The sequence below is a fragment of the Gorilla gorilla genome, chromosome 8 (assembly GCF_029281585.2).
Source record: "Gorilla gorilla gorilla isolate KB3781 chromosome 8, NHGRI_mGorGor1-v2.1_pri, whole genome shotgun sequence".
Classification (NCBI taxonomy): Eukaryota; Metazoa; Chordata; class Mammalia; order Primates; family Hominidae; genus Gorilla; species Gorilla gorilla.
Window position 1 is genome coordinate 108,271,362 of NC_073232.2, and position 26,208 is coordinate 108,297,569.

Sequence of the window (26,208 nt, forward strand, 5' to 3'; positions counted from 1 at the left end):
TGAGCCCTTTCTGGAGGAAGAATTATGGTAACATCTGAAGAACATTTTAACAGAATACAGAATGCAAAATAATGCAGAAGGACTTAAGTGATGTCAGGAATATACTAAGTTAACAAGCTAAAAAATGTTGTAAGGATGACAGTTGTCCTTTCTCCTGCTAGCGCAATGTTGTAAATAAATATTGCCTCCCCCGCCCTTTCTTAGATTCTGGCAACATGAAAGGAAATCCTTGAGGAACAAAGTAGGGGAGTCAGCTAGTTATTTTATCACTAGGAAATATAAGGAAACTTCCACTTAAAATTGTTCTCTAAACTCAACTAGCATTTTTCAATCATCATTGCTTGTAGGCTTCAGAAAGTTAGAGAAGCTGTTGAAGATCCTTTGAAATAGTGGTTGCTTCCTTAAGCAACAAGATTCAACAAGTAATGTCAGTGGCAGCTGTATAATGAAAAGACCTGGTCTTTGGAGTTTGTTAGAACCGGGTCCAGCCAAGTGTGGTGGTACAACCTGTAGGCCCAGCTACTTGAGAAGCTGAGGTAGGAGGATCACTTGAGCCCAGGAGTTCAAGATCAGCCTGGGAAAGATAGACCCTGTCTCAAAAAAAAAAAAAAAAAAATATATATATATATATATATATATATATATGTATATAAAATATATAAATAAAGAAATAAACTAAATAAAAATATTAAAAAGAAGAAAAGCTATGTCCAGATCAGGCTCTGTGATTTGCTGGTGGCATTACCTTGAGTAAGTTATTTAACTTCTGTGAGCTTCAGTTTCTCTGTGTAAAGTAACCTATTGTACAGGATTGAGATTTCCATCACTGTTAAATGTTTGATGGAGATTCAGTGCACAAACTGGAGCTGAGAGTGAAAGTTCATTGCTCATGATATACACTACCCTTTCAACTACCTCCAAAATGTACCTAATCAAGAATGCCATCAGCAGACAGCTTGCAAAATTAAATGCACTCCATTATCCCAGTTTCTGCTTGGAGAAAATTAACATGGGAAAGAGAATAATTTCTGTTATTTATTTATGTATTTATTTATTTTGAGATGGAGTTCTGCTCTTGTTACCCAGGCTGGAGTGCAGTGGCGTGATCTCGACTCACTGCAACCTCCGCCTCCCGGGTTCAAGCGATTCTCCTGCCTCAGCCTCCTGAGTAGCTGGGATTACAACCGCCTGCCACCAGGCCCGGCTAATTGTGTGTGTGTGTGTGTGTGTGTGTGTGTGTGTGTGTATTTTTAGTAGAGACAGGGTTTCGCCATGTTAGCCAGGCTTGCCTCGAACTCCTGACCTCAGGTGATCTACCCACCTTGGCCTCCCAAAGTGCTGGGATTACAGGCGTGAGCCACCGTGCCGGGCCGTAAATTCTGTATTTAAAGTCATATCTATTAACTGGGAATAAAAGAGCATTTTATCTCTATGTGTCAACTAGCAGAAACTATCAGAATTTAAGATAGTTGAAAAATCTATACAATACTTCAAAGAATCTTTGCAATTGATAGCTATAGTGAAAGCCTTTCTGTTCAACACTTAAACATTTTTATTTTTCATCTTAAGAGACATGTAAATTACAAAGCACATGCTGGCTCTAATGAAAGGTAGCAGCCAGTCTTCAGAACCTAGAGCTTTTTCTTAGTTTATACTTCATAAAAGAAAACAACACAGGTAATTTTATAGTTCTTTATGAATAGTGCTCTTAGGAAATAAGTCGATTTTGAGAAAATTAAGCATTTGAATATATTTTTCTTATTTGCAGCTCACCAGGACATGATTATAGCTTCTCAAGCTTATCTAAAATAAAAGATAACATATATATCAACATTTTTGATGAAATGATGACTGAAAAACATGAGGTAAAGTAGAATAATTACAATAGCCAATGATGAAATAATTCTAAGGTCAAACTGAATGAAGTCTACTAACATGTTTGTAAATATGCTTTTAGATGCAATGTCTACATCCAACATTTTCTTGAAAGGATTTGAGGCAATTTGCAATAAAATCAGACATATAACAAGTCAGTTCAAAAATAGCAGAGATCATAAACCACATACAGGAGGAGGAGGAATAAATATATCAAGAACTTGGGAGAAGTAGGTTTCTGCAATTGAACATTACAATTAAATGTAAGCTTCCTGTAGCCAATACAGAAATATAAACAGAAATAGGTTACATATATCTCATTATCTGATCAAAGAAAATATACCACTCCTGCAAAAGAGATCAAATTATTCCTAAGGCTAAAATTCAGTTCTACTTAATCTAATTTCTAAAATTACTGACTGTCATCCTCATAGATGTGTAAAAGTTCCTAGCACAATGCCCAGCACCCTAGCAAGCTCCAAAATAAACGTTAGTTTCCTCCCTATTGAACTTGCTACTAAAAATATAAAGATGCATACCCACAGTATCTACTCTTTTAAAGTATGTAGATTAAATGCTTTAATAGAAACGTTTTCCAAATTCTATGGCAATGCTACTGAAGGAGCAATTAATTCTACCTGGAGGTCCTGGGGATCCATGTCAGAGAAGTTGAACAAGACCTTGAAGAGAAAGGTTCAGGAACGAGCCTTCTGTAAAAACCACTGCAAATCATACTGGCTATGTTTTCCAACCCAGTTTTCCAGGAGATACAACACACATTCTTATTAAAGAAACTTTAAATCAACCATGATAAATGCTGAAGGTAAAATATTGAGCAATAATTTGATGATAGCTTTTCTCCAAGGAGTTAAACTGAGTAGTGTTCTGATGATCGAAATTGGTAACGGGTAAAGCTTAGAAAACCCAAAAGAATGTCTAACAAATTTTTTCTCTCAAAAGTGAATTATCTCAAAGACTAATTTGATCAGAATTGAATAGCAGTTGATTAACAACTGAACCCTTGAAAGTGCTTTGCATTGTTATTAGAGTGAGATTGTTGTTATTGGAATGAGATCCACATGCTTTAGGTATCAGACTTGTTTGTGACAATATTGGCATGCTCTTTAAAAAAGGAAAGGGCCTTGCATTCTTGTCCTCCTCTCATGGACAAGGTTTTAGGGTAGCTATGGGCCAAAACATTCCATTGTCTTCTAAATGACTAGAGCTAGGCTGAGCCCCAAGATAGCCACACAATTGAAAGAAGGTTTTAAGTTATCACTGAACATTATTTTGTCTAGAAATGTTTCATTTTTCCTCTTTTTTTCTCTGTGCCCCTCCTGTATATTTTCTTCCTGCTATCAACTGTTTTCTTACTTCCCACAGATCTCCCTTTCTTCAGTTATGTATTAGCAGAAAGCTGAAGAATTGGAACTCTTACAGACACGTAGCCTATTTCTAACGCTTGGCATGAAAGAAATGGACTGAACTGCCTTTGGAACAGGCAGAGCAAGCCCCATGCATACTCCAGATTTAAAACTTAGGTTAACTGAAACTCTAACAAAAATCCCAGTAGCCACAGAAAGACCTTAAACTAACCCAAAACTCAGATATTGGTTTAAATACTTTTAAAAAAAAATAGTTATTTTCGAGATTTTAAAATTTATTAGCATATAAATTTTCATCATAGTCTCATAATTTTTGACTTGCTATTATCTACTCTCATCTGGTTTCTAACTTTATCCAACCATGTCTTTCAATTTTTTAAAAAATTATTTAATTTGGAAGATGTTTGCCTATTCTTTAAAGAACCAACTACTGAAATTGTTTTTACTTTTCACTTTTTTGGTTTTCTGATTCATTTATTTCCACTTGTATTTTAATTATTTTTTTCTCCCTATTCCTCCAGGACTACAATTTTTGTACTTACTTTGGCCAAATGTATTGCATGCCTAGTTCGTTTGATCTCTTGCCTTCTCATGAATAATAGAAACATTCTGAGACTATAAATTTATCTCGGTAAACATCTTAGACTATGTATTTTATATTTAGTGACTTATTTTTTATTTTATATATGTAATATATATTATATACATAGAATTTATATATATATAACATTTCTTGCTTGTTATATATATACACACACACACACACACACACACACACACACACACACATATATATATATATATAACATTTTCTTGCTTGGCCTAACAGTCTTCTAATACTGTATCTTCGCATTGTCAAATGTTTGAAAGGCTTTTGTGTAAACTTTTGATTTTAAATTTCAGTTTTATTACCTTGTGGAAGTCATGCTGTACATTTGAGCCTTTAGTCCATGGTTCATTTAGTCAAGCCACTGTCCCAACTCTATGACTGCTGATTAACATACAAAGATGTTCCTCCTGATGACAAGATAAGGGACCCTATTGGACAAGCTATGTTGCTCACAAAGAAATTATCTTCCAGGACAAAGATGAAGGGGTTCGTTTGATTTACAAGGGATTGAGAGACTAAATATACAGATATCTGAGTTTTATTTATATGAGTTATTTAAAGAGATGGTCCAATCATAGCAGCACCTCTTCCACCATTTAACCATCAGAGTGCCTGGCCCTGCTTCAACTTACACCAGGATATGCAGACTCACCACATACACATTATAGCTCCAGATATTAAGTCTTCTTTTTATTACTTGATACATACAGTTCCTATACTAATAGATTCCTTAAAGGTTGCTTCATATATAATTCATATTGTTGATCTTAAAATTCCTTCATTGCTTCTCAGAGAGGATGCATAAGGAACTAATTTTACATACTTTTTATTTTTATTTGACTTTGAAGTTCAGGGGTACACATGCAAGTTTGTTATACAGGTAAACTTGTGTCACGGGGGTTTGTTGTACAGATTATTTCATCACCCAGGTATTAAGCCTAGTATCCATTAGCTATTTTTCCTGATCCTTTCCCACCTCCCACCCTCCACACTCCAATAGGCCTCAGTGTGTGTTATCCCTCTCTATGTGTCCATGTGTTCTCATCGTTTAGCTCCCACTTATAAGTGAGAGCATGTGGTATTTGGTTTTCTTTTCCTGTGTTAGTTTGCTAAGGATAATGGCCTCCAGCTCCATCCATGTAGGGAACTAATTCTAAAGTGAACCTTGATAGAGCTATAATAAATAGCCTAAGGCAAGGTAGACCTAAGAAGCCTCCAGCATCCCTGGGACTTAGGATGGAAAGATTAATGCAGTTGAGAGCACATCAGTCAGAATTCCAAGGACTTGATTCCTACAAAGCTACCTAAGTGTGCCTATTACTTTTTAGACTAGAGCAGCACAGTCCATCTTGCTCAGCTCTGTTGTTGCTGGTTAGCCTCTGGATTTAAAAGACACTTCTCATATTGTCTGGTAAGTGGATGGGGTAACTTCTTAAGTGCAAAAAGTTGGAAGGGCTCCTAATGTCCAAAGCAGTGGTTATTAACTAAAGGCAGGAATCGGGGTTTTAGCAGCTTTTTTCAAACTTCAGCTATTTTCTTTCACTTTCCCTAGATTCTCTGGCCTTTTGTTGATGAAATGAAAAATATAAGTCGCCAAAAGTGGAGTAGATCATAGGGTGCTGCCAATGGGAGGGGTGGTGGTGGTAGTGAATGCCAATCCCTTTTATGCCTAATCCCTGCTTCTCCCTACTATGAATACTTCCTCTAATTTTGGAAATGGTGTTATTGAGGAATGATTAGCATGCAATAATCTGCACATATTTAAAGTGTATAAGTTGACATTTTGATATATGTGTATACCAATGAAACTGGCATCACAATTAAGATAATAAACATATCCATTACCCTCAAAAGTATCCCCCTGCTCTGTTGGCCTATCTACCTCCTGCCCACAACCAGTGATTTGTGTTCTGTCACTATCGTTTCTATTTTCTAGAATTTTATCGAAAATGGAATCCTATGGTATGTGTTCTTTTTTTTTTTTTTTTTGGTTTTGCTTCTTTTACTCAGAAAAATTATTTTCAGATTCATTCATGTTGTAGTTTTATCAAATAGTTCATTTCTTTTTATTATATAGCAGTGTTCCATTGATAAAATTGCATTTCATTGCTTGTTTATATATTCACCTGTTGATGGACATTTAGGTTGTTTTCATTTTTTGACTATTATAAATAAAGCTGCTATGAACATTTGTGTAAAGTCCTTTTATAGACAAATGCTTTCATTTCTCTTAGTAAATAAAAATAGCTGGATATGATGGTAAATGAATAAGAAACTGCTAAACTGTTTTCCAAAGTGATTGTACCACTTTTTATGCCCACCAATAATGTAGGAGACTTCCAGTTCTTTCACTTTCTTACAAACACTTGGTCAAACTTTTAAACTTTAGCCACTCTAATAGTTGTGTGGTGGTTTCTCATTGTAGCTCTAATTTGCATTTCCTAATGACTAATGGTGTTAGGCACCCTTCCATGTAAATATTTATTTGCCATCTATATATCTTTTTTGGTGAGGTGTCTGTTCAAGTCTTTTGTCTATTTTTAAAATTGGGTTATTTTCTTATTGAATTTTGGGAGTTCTTTGTATTCAAGTCTTTTGTCAGATACATGATTTGCAGATATTTTCTCCCAATATGTAGTTTATCTTTTTATTTTCTTAGCAGCGTGTTTTGAAGAGCAAGGTTTTTAATTTCAATGAAGTCAAATTTATCAGCTTGCTTTTGATGTCATGTTTTTTAGCTCTGTATTTTGCAACTCTGTTTCTAGGTTCATACATGTTAGATATATATTACATATTACATACATATTTCTTTTTGATGAATAGATTCCTGTATCAGTATAAAATATCTCTCTTTATTCCTGATTATATTTCTTGTTTTTAAATATGGTTTGACTGTTATAAATATAGTGACTCAGCTTTCTTTTCATTAGTGTTTGTATAACATATCTTTTTATTTTCTTTTAAGCTGTGTCTTTATATTTAAAATGGGTTTACTCTAGACAGCATACAGTTGAGTCTTGCTTTTTAATCCACTCTGACAATCTCTGCCTTTGAATGTATGACCATTTACATTTTGCATAATTATTAACCTGGCTGTGTACCATCTTCCTATCTATCTTCTGCTTATCCCAACTGTTCTGTATTCTTTTTTCCTGCCTTCTTGTGGATTGATGGAATACTTTTATGATTTCATTTTATCTCCACTATTGGCTTATTAGCTATAATTGTTTGTTTTCTTAACTGTTGCTCTCAGGTTTACAATATTCTCTTTAATTTGCCACAGACTATCTGTACATAATACAGTACCACTTCACATATAGTGTAAGAGCAGGATACTATAATATAATGCCTCCATTTCCCCTTCCTTGCATTGTGCTAGTGTTGTCATACATTCTACTTTACACAAGTCATAAACTCCACAACAGATAATTTTCTCTCAGACTATTATTTTTGCTTTAAATAGTTACCTTTCAAAGAAATTAAAAAGCAAGAAAAACAGATCATTTCTATTTACCTTTTGATTTCTTTTTTAAAAGAAAGAGAATGACTTTTTATATTTACCTGTGAGTTTATAAAACTATTCATCACATGATATTAAGTAAGTAATAAAAAATTATTTATTTTCATAGGATCACTGTCTCAAGAGCTGTAGTGGTCACTCATATATAAGAAAGAATTGGCTTGGATCCATTGTCTTCCCTTTTTCTGCTCTTCTGCAACAATCTGAGGTAAGAGAAAATGCTTCTTTGCTCATTCTAAGTTTTGACCTCTGGCTAATAGAAAAACTTTCTGTTGTCTTTGAATCAGACTCTGTGATTGGCAGGCTGGTAGGTCAGTTAAGATGATCCTGTATTAGAATGTTCTGGGCTTTTGAAGTGTTTGAAGATTTGAACTGTCTCTGGACAGTTCTTTAGAGTGTTAACTAACAAAGAATAGGAAAACTAGTCTTAGGTCTTAAAACAACATTTATATTTGCATATAAGAGTTCTATAAGATCAGATTCATGAAACATTCTGATTAATGATGTTTCTTTGTAATCATGGGTACCAGGAGTTTCAGCTTGTCAACACTGTTTATTGACAATGGTAAGACCTATGATTTGCACTAGTCTCTGTGAGACCCTCAGAGGGCTCTGCTGTTGGGTTATTATGTAGCAGGAAAATGCCTACATGACTAGCAAAGTAGAAAAGCCCCAGCCCAGACTCCACTGTTACTTCTTCACTAAGTGATGATAGGCAAGGCACTTGACATCTCGACGCCATGCCAGACACTGGAAATGTGAAAATTCAGAAATGAATTTTCTACCTCAATGAGTTCACTGTCTGTGGAATAAAACTAACATTTCAGTACAATGTGATAATGCTGTAGTGCTTTAATAAAGGTATGAGATAGGTACATGGGAACATACAGTAGGGAGTACTTTACTCTTCCTGGGTTGCAAGTGGAAATGCCGGGGGAGTGGTTCAGAGAGTTTGGTAGTTAAGAGGAGACTAAGGAGGAGAATCAAAGATCAAAGAAAACTTAACATAGGCGATAACTTTTGAATTAAGTCCTTAAAGATGAATTTGTCAAGAAAATAAGGGCTTGACAAATTGGTCAAGCAAATAAGGGCTTAATTTAGATTGCCTTTTGCTACCCTGCTTTTCCATCGTGGGTTTCTTCCTGCCTATGTGTCCTGACACCCAATTTCCAAGGAGATAACAGTGCTCTCAGATTTATTTCAGAGACAATCATTTAAAAAATATATACAAATCCTAGCTCCTTTGCTTGTCAAGGATTGTAAGCTTTGTTTATTAATTGCACGAAGTCACCACTGTACAGTGTCATAGTAGTACATAAATGGCTGCCATCGTATACTAATTAAAGTGTTAATGAACTTTCTGTTCCTACTACCTGGCTGTCATGTTACCAACTGAAGCTATTGGTAAGGAAGTGGGAAAGAACGAATATCAGGTAGGAGAGTAGAGGTGCCTGCACAATGTGCAATCACATGAAGTCATGACGGCACGTGTTGCAAAGACTGGCAATAGGAATAGACATTGTTGGAGGTACAGCTACAGGGATTCCTATGTTTTTAAGTCCCTGTGGACACTGCTCAGTCTCAGGCCAGACTGCAGGATACAGTGGTAGGTAAGAGTGTGGGCTTCAAAGGTGGACACATCTGGGTTGTAATCCTGGCTCCACTGACTCATTACTTTTGTGATCTTGCACAAATACTTCAATTCTCTGACCCTCAGTTTGCTTATCTGTGAAATGGAGATAAGGGCAGTGTCTACTCCATTGAATGATACGATCTATATCAAGCACTTGGCACAGGGTCTTGCACATTAGTAAGCACTCAGTAACTATTAGCTATTATGCATTTTTTTGAGACAGCATCTCACTGCGTTGCCCAGGCTGGAATGCAGTGGGACAATCATGGCTTATTGCAGCCTCAGCCTCCCAAGCCCAAGTGATCCTCCCACCTCATCCTCCTAAGTAGCTGGGACCACAGGTGTGCACCACCACTCCCAGCTAATATTTATTATTATTTACCTCTTACACACACGCACACACACATACACACACACACACACACACACACAATTTCTCCTACTGTGGACCTCAGGGTTGTCTTTCTTGCTGTTACATATTTTCTCTTTCTGGACCCAATACAAAATGTAACATGATCTTTTAGCTTCTTCTCTGAGCCTGCATTAGATTTTCTAAGAGCTTTATCGCTGGTATCGTAACTTGCTTCTTTGTTCCATTCCTTTCTTACTCCTACCCTCTCTACATAGTACATATTAGGCAGGGACCCAAGGTGTCAAGGGTGCCTATGAACACATCACCACAGAGAACCTGCTCATTCTTGGGCAAGTGCAAATGAGTAGAAGCCCATTCACGCAAGCAAGCAAGCTTTCTGTGATGGAGTGGACTCTGCTGGGCCTTAATATTTGACTGATGTTTATTTTCATCATGCATAATCCATTATACTGATATACTCTTTCAGATTAGTGGAACATTTCAAGTGACTATTCCACCAGTTTTGCTCGGGTATACTTGGAGTAATACTTATGTATTTCCTAAAGAAGATTCCAATGAGCAGAATTTAAAAGAATGTACATTCTTAAATATTTTTGCTACCATTGAACCTCAAATATCATATGTCACCTGTAATCCAACACTAGATAAGGTAGGTTTTACATTGAATTTCTTTTATATATACCATCAAAGAAGTATGAACTATTTTAAAAACCAGTAATAATTTCAAAGATGGCAAAAATAAACATTGGTTCTTGATATTTTCTTGTGAGAACAATATAGTACAATTCTGAAATACTTTACATTTTATTGTAGTTTTTAGATCAAACAGAGGTCTTGCAGAGAGCACAGATTTTTAAAAAGAATTGTAAGGCAATGTTTCCCAACCGAAGAATCGTAACTACTGTTTTTAATGATGAAGGGATACAGTTCTTAGTCACAAGATATATCAAGGCATTAAATCCACCTCAGCAACTTCTGGATATATTTCTTCACAATTCTAATGCAACATTTGTAAGTTATAATTATTTTTAACATCTTCATTGTGATTAAAGGGCATCTGTGAAGAATCACTTTTACCTTTTGTGTATTTGGGTTCAATCTAGTGAGTTGTCTGTCCTCAAAATATTTGTACTGTTTGTGAGTCATAAAGCTTCCTTAGCTGGACTCTTTAAGCTAAAATCAAAAGTTCTAATCTAGATTGCCTATTGCTACACCGCTTTTCCATCATGGGTTTCTTTCTGCCTGTGTGTCCTGACACCCAATATCCAAGGAGGTAATAGTGCTCTCAGATCTATTTCAAAGGCTATCTTTATCTTTTAAAAACTATGTACAAATCTGAGCTCCTTTGCTTGTCAAGGATTGTGAGTCTTGTTTATTAATTGCATGAAGTCACCAGTGTAGAGGGTCATAATGGCACATAAATGGCAGCTATTCAACATCAGTTCATGAACTTTCTATGTTAATACATTGTTTATTTGCACCCCTTTCTCCTTTCCTAGATTAGTCTGAGTCTTTGTCTCCAGCACTATAGGGGAAAAATCCATAGTATAACTTCTATTGTTTGAGAAAGCACATTGTACTACCCTAATATCTCCCTGCTGCAGCAGCTTATAATAAAGTTATATTCACAGAAATAATTGTGATAGATTTTGAACCAAAAAAAAACCTTTGCTATTCTTCAATATCTTAAAATTTTTTAACCGTTGTACTTTAAAGTACATGTTTAATGTGGAAACATATTATTGTAATATTTAAAATTTTAGTAATAAATTAAATAAATAATTACTAAATAAATAAATATAAATAAAATATAATGGTTACATGCACCCTGTGCAGTCAGCCCAACTTGGGCTCAGTTTCCCAGAGACTTCACATATTGTATTAGCCATGGAACCCAGGGCAAGTTATTTTATTACTCCAAGCTTATTTCCTCTTCTGTAATACTAGAATAATAATAGTGTCTACTTTTATAGGCTTAGATTATATGCTAAATGAGACAGTGCATGTAAAGCATTGTGCTAAGCGATGGACATATAGCACACACTCAATAAATGTGAATATTATTCTAGGACCTCATTGCTCGATTTGTATCTTTGATTCCTTTTGTGCCTAATACACCAGATGAAAATGATGGCTCTGATATATGGATGACATCAGAGGTAATAGATTACATTTTATATATATAATTGAAATATATAGTATTTCTTTTAAGGAAACCTTTTAAAAATATTATGTATTTATGTATTACTTTGCCTTGTGAAATTTAAAAGTATTTGATAATTTTATACATCATCTTCAGCTCCATAACAATCTATGGAAATAATTCATGAATACCAAAAATCTTTTCAACATTCTAAGTGGTAGCTCATGAATATTTTGACTCAACGGGAATTCCAGGAGTATAATATTATGCCATTCTCCAGAGAGCAGTGTGACTTGTCACTATGGAGTTGGTCAGACCCTGAAGTCTTGTGCAAGCACTGTCACTTCCCAAAAGCTTTCCCCCATCACCCCCATCTGAGTGAAGAGCTCGTAGAACAGTGCTCTTCCTTAGCACTTAGATTAAAGTCCTCTTTAGTCTGATTGCCAAATAAAATACAGGCCCCATGCAATATTCAGGACATACTTTTAGTAATAAATTATTTGTTGTTTATCTGAAATTCAAATCTAACTGGGCATCCTATAACTTCTTTTCAAGTCTGGCAACCCTAAGTAGAGTATTTAGAATATTTCTTCCATTTCAGCTTAAATCATGTTTGTGTCATAAACCATGAGTGTATGACTGATTCAGTTTTACAAGAAAAGAATTATTTTCTCTCACCTAACACACAGTCTTTGGAGTAAAACAAACAAACAACCTTGGTTCAAATCCTAGTTCAAAGACTTAGTAGATGTGTGACCTAAGATAAGTGAACCTCTTTGGACCTCAATTTCCTTGTCTATGTCATAGAGGAGTTTTAAAAAGACTAAATGTAGTAACATGCAAAGCATCTGGACCTCAGGAAAACTTAGTTCCCTACTGTCATCCTCTCCCTACTCCTCTTATAAAATCCAGAACCTCCTTGACCTGACAGTGAAGACTATTGTTATTCTGCCCTTAGCTCACCTGTTCACACTGTTCTTTCAGAAGGGCCTCCTTAACTATCCTCCCTAACCCCCATCCTTCACCATCAGGTTCAGCCAATGCACACTGATAGGGCCATATCAGTTGTTAAAACATTGCAATGCTTCCATAATGATTGGTAAATAGTCATTGCCATGAGCTCTATACCTCCCCACCCCTTACCCCCACCTCCCTGGCCCCCACAGCCCCTTCTCAGGGACTGTATTGAACTGGAAAGTGCATGTCACATTATTTTTTTTTTTAAATGGAGTCTTGCTCTGTCGCCAGGCTGGAGTGCAGTGGCACGATCTCGACTCACTGCAACCTCTAACTCCCTAGTTCAAGCAATTCTCCTGCCTCAGCCTCCTGAGTAGCTGGAATTACAGGCATGCACCACCAGGCCCAGCTAATTTTTTTTTTTTTTTTTTTTTGTATTTTAGCAGAGATGGGGTTTCACCATGTTGGCCAGGATGGTCTCAATCTCCTGACCTCGTGATCTGGCCGCCTCAGCCTCCCAAAGTGCTGGGATTACAAGCATGAGCCACCGCGCCTGGCCATACGCCTCATTTAAATGGTGTAGCCACTAGTCAGCAACAGATTGTTGCCATCTGAGCATTTGGACCTAAGTCTTTGCTAGAGTTTTTTTGTTTTTGTTTTTGTTTTTTCAACAAAATCCAGAAATCTAGAGTTTTCTAAGAAAATGTTCTCTCTTTTTTTGACGTTCTGGGAGCCAAACAAAACACACCTGTAGACTAGAACTAAGTCATAGACCACCGGTTGGCTACTTCTGCTATACTTTTTCTCCCCTGCTATATTGCTGTGCTTTACTGGGCACTCTCTATTTGATCTGTTACACCCTGCTCAGCTGTTCAGCTCTTTGAGTTGAAGACGTTTCAGTCACTTTTCCTGATTAACATCCAACTCAGATTTCTTCCTTTCTTTGAGTTGACAGTACTGTATTGGTACAGGACAGAATGTAGCTCCACAGCCCAAAGGATCACTTCTTACAAACACTATATGATTCCCTATCAGATAAGATTCCTCGAAATACCAGTCCATATGTCCCTGCTTGCCCAGGGCACTTTAATATTTGTCCTAAACAAAAACATCCCATTTTGGGTATAAATTATCTGGTCACTCTATACAATATCTACATTAAGTGTTCTATAATAAAGGTGGCCCCAATGCTCCAAGTCAATGTTCTCTTCCTCTAATGCCCTAGCAAAGCCGGAGCTGTCTGCTCTGCTGTCAACTTAGCAACTTGGTAAAAATAAATGTGTTTGGAACTGGAGTGAGTACAGGTGCTCCGCATCAGTTGGATGCTTGCGTTACTCAACTTTCCCGCTCTTTTCTTTTTTTGTTCCTATTGCTTTTGTTTTGTCTTAGCACTGCATCAGTTTAGCTATCGGAAATAAGGAGGAGCATGCCATCCTTCTCTGTAATTTCTTTCTGTATTTTGGAAAGAAGGCACTGGTCCTCTTGGGAACATCAGTGTTAGAAGTAAGTGCTGGAGTTCATATTGAAATAATGTAAGCAAAAGGAAATCAGATTTCAGCTGCAAGTTTAGAAGACTTCAAACCCAGGTTTCCATCTCTTCACAAACTAATTTGGAATTTCATGGGCAAGCAATGATTAGTTAAGAGGATAATGTTGGTTCATCAAAATTTCTACAATGTAAAGACTGATTTCCTTTTGCTTTTCTCCTTTGTAAAAGAGTACTAAAAATAGTGCTACATCATAGGGTTACTGGGAATATTAAATTACTTAGTACATATTAAGTGACTGAGAGCAGCACCTGGACTCAATAAAGGTGGTGGTGATGGTGGTGGTAATGTAGTAATAGTTAAAGTGTAGTTGTGGCAGCTGTTATCCATCCTTACCACCATGATCATCATATGGTTTTTGTTTTTATTTTTGTTTTTTGAGATGGAGTTTCGCTCTTGCTGCCCAGGCTGGAGGGCAATGGCGTGATCTCGCCTCACTACAACCTCTGCCTCCCGGGTTCTAGTGATTTTTCTGCCTCAACCTCCCGAGTAGCTGGGATTACAGGCACCCACCATGCCCGGCTAATTTTTTGTATTTTTAGTAGAGATGGGGTTTCATCATGTTGGCCAGGCTGGTCTTGACTCCTGACCTCAGGTGATCCACCCGCCTTGGTCTCCCAAAGTGCTGGGATTACAGGCATGAGCCACTGTGCCCAGCCCATCATATGTTTCTAATAAGTGTATTTTAAGATCTCTAAAAAAAACACTTCTCCTCATGCTCCATTGCTGAGGTTTTGATCTTATAAGAAGTGAGCCAGGAATTAATGTTTCCCTATCTGAAATGTTTACAGCTTAATTTATATGCTTCTTCTACATTTGTACCACCAGAAAGCTATCATTTCTGAACTGTTTCTAGCCCTACCATGAGTATCTTGCTAAGTGTCAGTATTTACAGTCTTGCCTTATGGTTTTTGTCATGATGATTTATTTCCCTGTATCCTCTCGGCATTATTTATTATTTCATTGCCAAGCTTGTTAACTATCAATAGAAGTTCATTCCCTCTATATGATCTCCTGCCGTAGTTGTAAGTGCCACTAGATGGCAGTAAACAGTCAACAATATTTTGGCAACTATTTGCGTTAGTACCTGTGGACCAGCACTGCAGGAGGTAGCCCTGCACAGTTTCACCTCAGCCATGGGGTTAAGGTAAAGCCTCCTCTTTACTATAAAGATGATGAGCACAGTGACCAAGAGCAATGGCTGTAAAGTTGAGGAGAGCAGGCTGCACAGCGTAGTTTTAATAATATGGGTTTGGGGGACAGTCAGTCACAGGTTTAAAATGCAGCAATTGCTGAGCATGGTGGCTCATGCCTATGATCCCAGCACTTTGGGAGGCTGAGGAGGGAGGATTGCTTGAGCTCAGGAGTTCAAGATCAGACTGGATAACACAGGGAGACCCCACCTCTATAAATAAATAAATAAATAAATAAATAAATAAGCCAGGCATAGTGACACATACCTGTGGTCCCACATACTTAGACTGAGGAGGGAAGATCGCTTGAGCCTGGGAGGTCGAGGCTGCCGTGAGCTATAATGGCACCACTGCACTCCAACCTGGGCAACAGAGCAAGACCCTGTCACACACACAGACAAAAAACCCAGCAATGCCACTAACTGTATGATCTCAGCCTTGTTTACTTCTCTGAGCCTCAGTTACCTCCTCATGAGACAGGAGTAATGCCACTCACAGGCTCTTTTGACAAGGCTCTTAACCTCTGATTCTTTATACGAAAGATGGGCATAATAATCAACCCTTCCTCCCAGAATCTGGAGTGAATGAAAGTGACAAAGTTAGTGTTAATTCTTAGCATAATATCTGATGCACATAAATACTCAATAAATTAAATAGTCTCATTATTATTATTACCTAAAAATTTTTATTCTTTGGTAGGATAGGCTTACACTACAAAAGGTCTTATCTTTCAGAGTAAAATAATAACAACATAATAACTACTTTTTATTCCTCAGACTGGTTTCCTGCATACTTCCCTTTAGCTTCTAATTGCAAATCTTGTTCCCAAATTTAATTTAATGGCTTTTTAACTTTACTTGGTTTTGTCAGAGCCTTAAGCCAGTTTCCATTTCCTATCTCTGCCTGGTATTCACCCTCAGTCTCCAAATATATTCTAACCAAAGCAGGGATAGTCCATATAGCATCTTGTATGAATTAGACAAAAGTGCCCTACCTCAAAACACTGCAGTACTATCTGTTGGGAAACCCTTGTAATGCACTGATTTGTTAAAACAGCAGCTGTGTTGCCATCAGGGCACACTCTGCAGGACCATACATGACAGCACTGGCTCACAAGTTCTTTCATCTGAATCCTCATGCTAACCTGGGGCTGAGGATTTCTGGAGCTTTGGTTTGTTTTTTCTTTTTCTTTTTCTTTTTTTTTTATTTCAAAGAAAATGTAAAAGCCCTCAAAAAGGCTTTTATTTATTTTCGTTGTTTGTTTGTTATTGAGACAGGATCTCACTCTGTCACCCAAGCTGTAGGGCAGTGGCATTATCACAGCTCATTGCAGTCTCGACTCCTCAGGCTCACGCGATCCTCCCACCTTAGCCTCCCAAGTAGCTGAGACTACAGGTGTGTGTGCCGCTGTGCCCAGCAAATTTAAAAAAAATTTTTTTGTGATAGATACAGGGTTTCCTTATGTTGCCCAGGCTGGTCTCAAACTCCTGGGATCAAGTGATCCTCCCACCTCAGCCTCCCAAAGAGCCGGGATTACAGGCATAAGCCACCACACTCCACTAAAAAAGGCTTTAAAAATCAGAATCATCACAGTATAATTTCCATATATAGAAATTATTTAAATCCACCAAAAATTACTTTCTTTTTTCTCATACAGGGGCATGTGGCTTATGTAGTAACTCAAGAAACTAATGAATATTTGCTTTGGAATCCATCAACTGGCCAATGTTATAAGCAGTTTGACCCGTTTTGTCCCTTAAAAAGTGTAGATTGTTTGTTTGATGATAGAAATGTAAGTATATGGGGAAAAAAAATCTTGAGTTATCTCCTCAAGAGTCACCCTGGCTACACACTAGAATCACCTGGGGAACTTCAAATATAGATCGTCTATCAGATTCCCTAGGGCATGGGGCCGGGGCAATCTTTTATCACTAAAGCTCCTCCAGGTGATTGTGTAGTGCCTTCAAGGATGAGAACCATTGAGGTAGTCTAATGATCATGAAACCCTAGAATCTCTTTTTCTCCTGCCTCAGAACCCCGCTGGGATTCTGCCACTTCATTGAGTAACTGTAAAATTTTGCTCCTTCCTTACCAACAATGGGCCTTGTGTTCCTATGGACCTACACTAATGTTATGTTAATGTTTTCATAGGTCTGGTTTAATATTCAACAAAATAATACACCAATGGCTGTATTTTTTGACTATTCAAAGGAAAGTTTCTGGAAGCATTTGCTTCCAAAAAACGTTCAAGGAACAAAAATACAAAGCATACAGGTAAATCATATTTTCCCAGGGGTGTCTGTATGAGAGTTACCATTGCTTCTAATCTTTACTAATTGTGACAGCTCTTATTATGTTTTATAGTTGGTTGGTTACTGAAATATTTGGCAATATTAATTTAAAAACTAGTTTTCTCTGCCATCCAGCTCACGGGCTCTTTCCCCTACTTGCAGAAAAAATAAATTGAGAAGAAAGTGACATCTCAAATGCAAATTTAGATGCTAAAATAGAATTTAAAATTTTTTCATCATAAAACATAACATATAATGTTCAAGATGTGTACTAAGTTCTAACTCTGACCTAGCCCTCCTGCGCCATATCTATGGTAAGGATCAAGTAGAAAAATTGACAAAAAGCTTTCTGGACTCCCAACCATGATAGTTGTCTCATGGAATAGAAACAGGACAGAAACCCTAGCAGTGAGTAGGCTGGAGCAGGGATGGCAGCAAGATCTGAAAATGCTCATGAAAGCCAGAGAACCAGAGCAAGCATCACTTTTTAAAGACAGGGACTGTGGTGGGGCTACTTTACTTCCCTATTTTTGAAAGGAGATTAGAAGGAAAGCTGTAGACTCACTGTCTGGGGCTCAGGGTACAGGAGACCAAGAAGTAACTCAATCTCTACATGGGTTGGCTAATGGATCTGTGATGTACTCAGTATTACTTTGGGAAGGCACTAGAAATACCATGTCAACAGCTGTTTCTGGATTGAGGGCCAAGCTGTTGCAGGGTGTCGGCAATTGCACAGTCCACAAATGAGGAGACAGGAGCCCAGAGGGAGGGAGGGAGAGAGAGAGAAAGGATAAGAGAGAGCAAAAGAACTATAGAAAAATTAGGGAAAAGACAATTCATAGAAGCAGTAACTTACATGCTAAACCTCACTCATAATCAAGTAAATACAATTTAAAACAATAAAACCATTGCTGGACATGGTGGCTTATGCCTGTAATCCCAACACTTGGGGCGGTCAAGCCATGAGGATCACTTGAGGCCAGGAGTTCGAGACCAGCCTGGGCAGCATAGCAAGACCCTGTCTCTAAAAATAAAAACAAAAGAACTACCCGGGCATGGTGATGATGCTCAAGTGTAGTCCCAGCTACTCAGGACGCTTAGGTGAGAGGACTGTTTGAGCCCAGGAGGTTGAGGTTACAGTGAGCTATGATCACACCACTGCACTCCACCCTAGGAGCCTACTGCAAGACCTTTTCTCTAAGATAAATAAACAACTAAAACAATAAAATTATTTCACATGCATAAAATTGTCAAAAAAAAATGTGTGATCATACTGAGTGTTGTCAAAGAGGCAGAGAAGTGGTGGGAGCACACATTTCTGTAAATGCTTTGGAAAACAATATGTTGATAATACCTGGTAAAGGTGAAGATGCTCAACCTTTGATCTGCCAATTCAAACTTCTCAGTATATACCCCAGAGGAACATTCACGGGGAGACAAGTACAACAACATTCATTAGAGAATTGCTTGAAATAACAAAAATTTGAAACAGTTCATCAACTAGAAATCAGTACATGAGTTGTGAAGTACTTATACAATGAAATCTTCTGTACAGCAGTAAAAGATGAATGAACTGAGCCAATTTACAGTTGTTCCCAATTTGACTGTCAGTGCATTACATCACAATCTCTGAGGGTGGAACCCACATGCCAGGAGCTTTGAAGGTTCCCCAGTTGATGCCAATGTGCAGCCGAGGTTGAGAATCACTGGCCAAAAGTCATGCATATCTACGTGAAAGAATATAAAAAATGTAATGCTGAGCAAAATAAAAAGACACGAAATGACACATACAGTACAAAACCATTTATGTGGAGTTTGAAAGCTGTACATGGTTTATGTATACATAGATATGTGGTGATGTAGAAAAGCATTCATGGGAATGATAAATACCAAATTCAGATTAGAGGTTACTTTTGGGGAGAGAAAAAAAAGGAATGGGATCAAGGAGCAGTATACAGAGTACTTCAAGTCTGTCTGTAGTATCTTACTTATTTTTTAAAAGTCTAAAACAAATATGGAAGAATGCAAAGATCAGATGTAGCTAGGTGGTAGGTATGCTAGGTGGATGTTCATTACATTATTCTCTATGTTTGCTTGTATAGATTCAAGGCAATTCACACTATCAAAAAGAATGCATGGTGGCTGTGGGGGAAGAAATCAAAGAGGGCCCAAGCGTATAAAGTGATGGATTTCTGGCTGGGTGCGGTGGCTCACACCTGTAATCCCAGCACTTTGTTGAGGCTGAGGCAGGTGGATCACTTGAGGTCTGGAGTTTGAGACCAGCCTGGCCAACATGATGAAATCCCATCTGTACTGAAAATACAAAAAAATTTAGCTGAATGTTGTGGTGCACACCTGTAATCCCAGTTACTCAGGAGGCTGAGGCAGGAGAATCACTTGAGCCCAGAGTGGCAGAGGTTGCAGTGAGTTGAAATTGCACCACTGCACTCCAGTCTGGGCAACAGAGTGAGACTCTGTCGAAGAAAAAAAAAAGTGATGGGTTTCTTTCTTATTCAATATCTCTTTCCCGCTCTCAAAGAAGTCACTGTCAGTAGTTTCTTGTGCATCCTTCTAACATTCTCCATGCAGATGCAAGCATAGGTAGGTATTTTTATATTTCCTACTTGAAAAGTCATTTTAAAGAAAGGGAAAAGTGCTTCTCTCTCTTGAGCAAGCCACATTTAAAGCCTCTACAGCCCATACCTTGCTTTGCCCATCCCAAAGCTGTGACCAAAGCATTGATGCCTCCTAGGGGGAGAATAATCTATTTCAAGATGAGGCTCTTGTTTGTTTAATACATAATCATTCTCTTGTTCATTCAGGTGATATTTATTGATTTCCCACTATGAGCCAGTGTTACGTTAGATGTAGATACTACAAGAAAAAAGACATATCTCAGTGTTCTTAGAACTTGGATTCTAGAGGAAGAAACAGAAGGGAACAAGCAAGTGCAGTACAGAGCAATGAATGCTGTTACAGAAGATATGATGGTGCTTTGGGGAGTGCACAGCAGGAGGCCCTGAGGGAGGGGAGTTGTAGGGGCTTCCTGGGAAAGAGTGATGAGAAACATGAGTGAGGAAGGGTGAGCAGGAGCTGGCCTAGATAAAAGTCAGGAATGAGAATGGTCCCGACAGATAGCAGGAACAGCGAATGGGAAGACCTTTAGTGACGAGGAGATATCTGTCCAGGAGCTGAAAGGCCAGGCTGGCCAATGCTGGGGTGGACAGTCCTGGTGAGAGTTTGGGCCTTTGTCCTCAGGGCAGACAGAAGCCAGCATCTCTAAGGCAAGGGCTGCTGTGATCAAAATTGTATTTGTAAAAGCTACTCTGACTTAGGGCTGAAACTAAAGCCTTCTGCCAAGTTGAATCTATAAATATAAAACTCATAGTTGTGTTTAGCTTGTATCTCTACTTCTTTCCTGTGGGTTCATGGCCCTCCATCTTCTGCCTTGCCACATACATCCCAGAATAAACCACTATCTAGAGTGAACACTATTACACACAATTGTGAACACAAATTTGAATGTGCATGAGGAGAATGTGGGTACTCAGAAGTGGTGTTAACAGGGAAATCCCCTTGAAGTTTTGAAGGACATGAGTGCCCAGAAAGAAAGAGGCCTTTGCCAGAAAAGGAAAGGATAAACACACCATAAACTTCTCAAGTCAGCATAAACCAGGCCTCTTTTTCAGGCCTGAAGGTGGCCTAACTAATCCACAGGAGTTGCCCAGTGAGGAGTAGACAGCCGTTGGTGACAGTAATCAGGGAATTCCGTCCACCTATCCTGTGTGAGATAGCTGCCGGCTCCTGCAAGATGACACAAAGTCATCCTTCCCTTCCTCAGTATCTCCCGTCTCCTACCATGCTGTACTGTGGGGCTCCTCCCTGTGCCTGGGACCATCTCTAATCCAGTGCTCCTCCACCATGGCAGGCATCAGAGCCAGCGGAAGGGGAGCTTGTTGAAACACAGGTTGCTGGGCCTCACCCCCAGAGTTCCTGATTCAGTAGATCTCAGGTGAGGGCCAAGAATTTGTGTTTCGAACAAGTTCCCGGATGTGAGGTTGCCAGTCTGGAGGCCACACTTAGGAACCTAGAGGCCTATCAAATGTTGCCTCCTTTTTACACAACCCTCATTCCACTCACGAGGGGGGAACATCTGTCCCTGTCCCTACAGCTGCCTCTTCCTCAGCTCAGGAATACCCAAAGTAAAAACTGTCTAAACCCAGCCCCTCACTCTTGTCCACGTGAGACCTGCAAGGAGTTGAGGGTTGGGTTGGCAAGGAACTTGAGAAGTCCTCTCCTCCCAGAAAATCCTGCCCAGGAAGGGAACTGGAAGAAACATGGAATAGCACTGTTCCAGGCAAAGGCTTGGAGACAGGGGAGGTTGAAATGGATTCTGTGTATGTGCATGTGTGTGTGTGTGTGTGTGTGTGTGTATGCATGCACATGTGTGCATACATACACAAAGAACTGGCTTCTTCCAGCTGAAAGAAACAAATAATCAAAGAAGGAAGATGATCAACCATGTTAGAATAATAATAATATCTGATGTTTGTTGAGTATTCCATATGTGCCAGGCTTTACATGTATTACTTTATTTTAAAATCTTCACAAAACCCTAGAGCAGTAGGCACTATTATTATCCCTATCTTAAAGACTCAGAACAGAGAGGTGAAGACTTCGCCAAGGTCACAGTGGAAGACACCAGTGCAGCTGCCAAAGATTATTTGGTAGTAGCATCCATAGCGTGTCAAATGCCTGTTTGAAAAATGAATTGGGGCGCCAGGTCTGTTTTACCCATGAAAATATATCTTTTGTAAACCCATCCCCCATCCCCTATTCTCGTGAAGCAGTGTGAAAATAAAAGAAAATGCTGTGGTCTGCATGTTACCTATGGAATTGAGTGTTTTTGCCACAGAAGCCTGGTTTGTCTTCCTCCTATTATAGCTGGCATTCCAGGAGTGACTGTGATGTAAACATGGTCTCTAGAATCTATTCTAACTTTGGTTGTCTATTTCAGCCTGAAGAAATAATTTATTTTGAAACTGATAAAAGCATGGTAGAAGATCTAAGGAATAGGTACTGTGTTTTCCCCTAATCTCTTGTTGGGTTACCTTTCAGTCTTCTGACCCACCCATTCAAAATACCTGCTAGATCAGCAACAGAAACATGAAAAAGGAGTTTATAATATTTCCAGCTGGCCCAGTGGCTCACACCTATAATCCCAGTTCTCTGGGAAGCCAAGGTGGGAGGATCACTTGAGCCCAGGAGTTTGAGACCAGCCTGGGCAACATAGGGAGATGTCATCTCTACTAAAAAAAAAAAAAAAAAAAATGTATATATATAGCTGGGCATGATGGCATATACCTGTAATCTCAGTGACTAAGAGGGGGAGGATCGCTTGAGCCCAGGATTTTGAGGCTGCAATGAGGTATGATCACACAACACACCACTGCGTTTCAGCCTGGGCAACAGAGTGAGGCCTTGCAAAAAAAAAAAAAAAAAAAGTTCCATTGAACCACCTGGTTCTTGGTACATCCATGGAAAAGTGGCCCCTCTGCCACCCAGGGCATTCTTTGATAGGACAGACTAAGTTAACTCTGGAAACATTGTGGGCCACCACTGGAAAGTTCTCAACATAGATGCCTGTTGAGCCTATAGTAATAATAATGCAGTAGCCAACACTTCTTGAAAGGACATGAAGGTAAATGACCCGTGACTTGACATCTGGTAAAAATGTCCCAGTTAGGCAGTAGAAACGGCAGTACTGCCACAGCTGGACACTCCCAGCCTCCCAAGCACCTACACGTAAGTGCCTGAGGAAGTCAGTCAGTCAAGCCCAAAGGGCCACAGGCTTTGCAGCAGGACTGGCTCTCAGGCCATGTGTGTCAGAGGCTTCTAGATCTGACTGCCTCCAGTGGCTCACACTCACATAGCAGGCTGTCATGGAAGCCACTACAAAGCAAGCAACACAGAGCATGACCAAAGCAATTTTACCACTCCCTTTCTCACTAGCACACATCTCCCCCCAGCCCCCCAGCTGTCATTCTTACTCCTCATTTCCCAGTTCTTAACAAAAAAGGAAGAAATGCAATAGGGAAATGGTTCCCAACTGATTTTCATTAGAATCGCTTATAGAACTATTTAAAAATACAGGTGTGAGCATCCCTGGATCAATATCTGGAGGTGAAACATTTTGATAAGGCGCTACAGGTGATTCTGATGCATAGCCGCTATTGAGACCCTCTACAAACTCCAAACTACTTAGTTGCACTATAAACTCAGCTAAGAAGAGACCTCCAGCACCTTCTTCTATAACATACACTGCAGTTAGAGAATCAATGCCACACAATCATCCTGCACAGAGAGGCTTTTCAGGAGAGCCCCATCAACCAACCCACACTGTGTCCCCTCTCTCGCCTCCCTGGCATATTCATCCCCAGGCACTGTTCTAGGGGGTGGATATATATGGGTAACAATGCCTGCCCTTATGGAGCTTACATTCAAATAGGGGGAAGCTGATCACCAAACTTACCTGTTCAATGCCTTGTTTCCTCCCAACTCTGCTTGCCAAATTAACTCATGTAATAATCCCATCCCTGCTAACATCATCCCAGACCAGATGTCTGGACTTTCATAAGGGCAGTTTCTTGGAAACAAAATGTCCAAGTCAAGGGAGGGTCTTGAAGAGTAGGAATGTCAACCCAGTAATCGGATGGTAGGTGTTGTCAAATCACACCCAGTAGGCAGCTGCCTACACACGGGTAACTGGAAAAGAGATGTGCCTTGGAGAGTTAATTGCTGGCTATCCCCAAGAGGCTTCTTGTCTTCCCAAGCCAAGTAAGAGCCTGCCTCTCCCCAGCTTCATTAATGTGAATGGTGGCAGACACCTCTAGCTATAGAGGTCTGGTTTCCTCCTAAGTCCAAAAAGTATCATTCTCATACTTGAATAAAAGTCACAGGCTGGGCACGGTGGCTTACACCTGTAATCCCAGCACTTTGGGAGACCGAGGAGGACGGATCACCTGAGGTCAGGAGTTTGAGACCAGCCTGGTCAACATGGTGAAACCCTGTCTCTACTAAAAATACAAAAATTAGCCACGTGTGGTGGCAGGTGCCTGTAATCCCAGCTAATCGGGAGGCTGAGGCAGGAGAATCACTTGAACCCGGGAGGCAGAGGTTTCAGTGAGCCAAGATCTCACCATTGCACTCCTGGGGGACAAGAGCGAGACTTCGTCTCAAAAAAAAAAAAAGTCACAAAACTCTTATTACATTTACCAAATGAGTTATAACTTGTCATAAAATTACCTTTGGATTCTTACCTTAGGATCGAAAGGACTCTGAAGAGTAAAGTGATGGAATGGCGACCTAAACACCCAACACATTGGAATCGACAGTGTACTTTTATTTTGCGACAAATCCTTCCTAAGCTGGAATTTGGCATAGGAAGCTTTGTTTCATCTGAAGGAGATAATGAATTTGAAAGAATACTACAATTTTATTGGGTTTGTATATGATTTAATGCATTAATGACATTTGTTTTATATATGTTGTTAATTGCTAAATAATAGCAGTCTTAAATATTTCTGAAAGGCCTTTTATCTTGATCCTTAAAGATAGATGCTATAGCATTAAAATACACTTACTGAAGAATCAACATTGTTAAAATGTCCATACTACCCAAAGCAATCTACAGATTCAATGCAATCCCTATTAAAATACTAATGACATTCTTCACAGAAATAGAAAAAACAATCCTAAAATTTATGTGGAACCACAAAAGACTCAGAATAGTCAAAGCTATCCTAAGCAAAAAAAAACACAAAACTGCATGAATCACATTACCTGACTTCAAATTATACTATAGAGCTTTAGTAACTAAAATAGTATGGTACTGGCATCAAAACATAGACCAATGGAACAGAATAGAGAACCCGGAAACAAATCCACACACCTAAGTGAACTCATTTTCAGCAAAGGCCCCAAGAACATACACTGGGGAAAATACAGTCTCTTCAATAAATGATGCTGGGAAAACTGGATATTCATATGCAGAAGAAGGAAACTAGGCCCCCATATGTCACTTTATGCAAAATCCAATCAAGCTGGACTAAAGAGTTAATTTAAGGCCTCAAACTATGAAATTGCTACAAGAAAACATTGGGGAATGCCTCCAGGACATTGGTCTGAGCAAAAATTTCTTGAGTAATACCCCACAAGCACAGGCAACCAAAGAAAAAATGGACAAATGGGATCACATCAAGTTAAAAACCTTCGGCACAGCAAAGGAAGCAATCAACAAAGTGAAAAGACTGAGAGAAAATATTCGGAAACTACCAATCTGACAAGGGATTAATAACCAGAATGTATAAGGGGCCCAAACAACTATAAGAAAAAAATATAATAATCTGATTTTTTAAATGGGCAAAAGACTTGAATAGACATTTTTCAAAAGAAGACATACAATTGACAAACAGGCATATGAAAAGGTGCTCAACATCATTGATCATCAGAGAAATGCAAATCAAAACTAAATAAGGTATCATCTCACCCCAATTAAAATGACTTTTATTCAAAAGACAGACAATAACAAATGCTGGAGAGGATGTGGAGAAAAGGAAACCTTTGTACACCATTAGTGGGAATGTAAATTAGTACAACCACTATCGAGAATAGTTTAGAGG

General features: G+C 38.8%; 1 protein-coding gene across 1 annotated transcript in view; it reads left to right on the plus strand.

The window, feature by feature from the left end:
* Positions 1–26,208, plus strand: part of CC2D2B (coiled-coil and C2 domain containing 2B) — a 124,785-nt gene that overhangs the window by 93,478 nt on the left and 5,099 nt on the right. Inside the window, 10 exon segments of the mRNA XM_019034433.4 lie at positions 1,769–1,865; positions 7,500–7,598; positions 9,863–10,045; positions 10,210–10,407; positions 11,466–11,555; positions 13,886–13,999; positions 16,894–17,028; positions 17,388–17,510; positions 22,545–22,603; positions 24,852–25,029. Coding sequence (XP_018889978.4) covers positions 1,769–1,865; positions 7,500–7,598; positions 9,863–10,045; positions 10,210–10,407; positions 11,466–11,555; positions 13,886–13,999; positions 16,894–17,028; positions 17,388–17,510; positions 22,545–22,603; positions 24,852–25,029 — 1,276 coding nt within the window.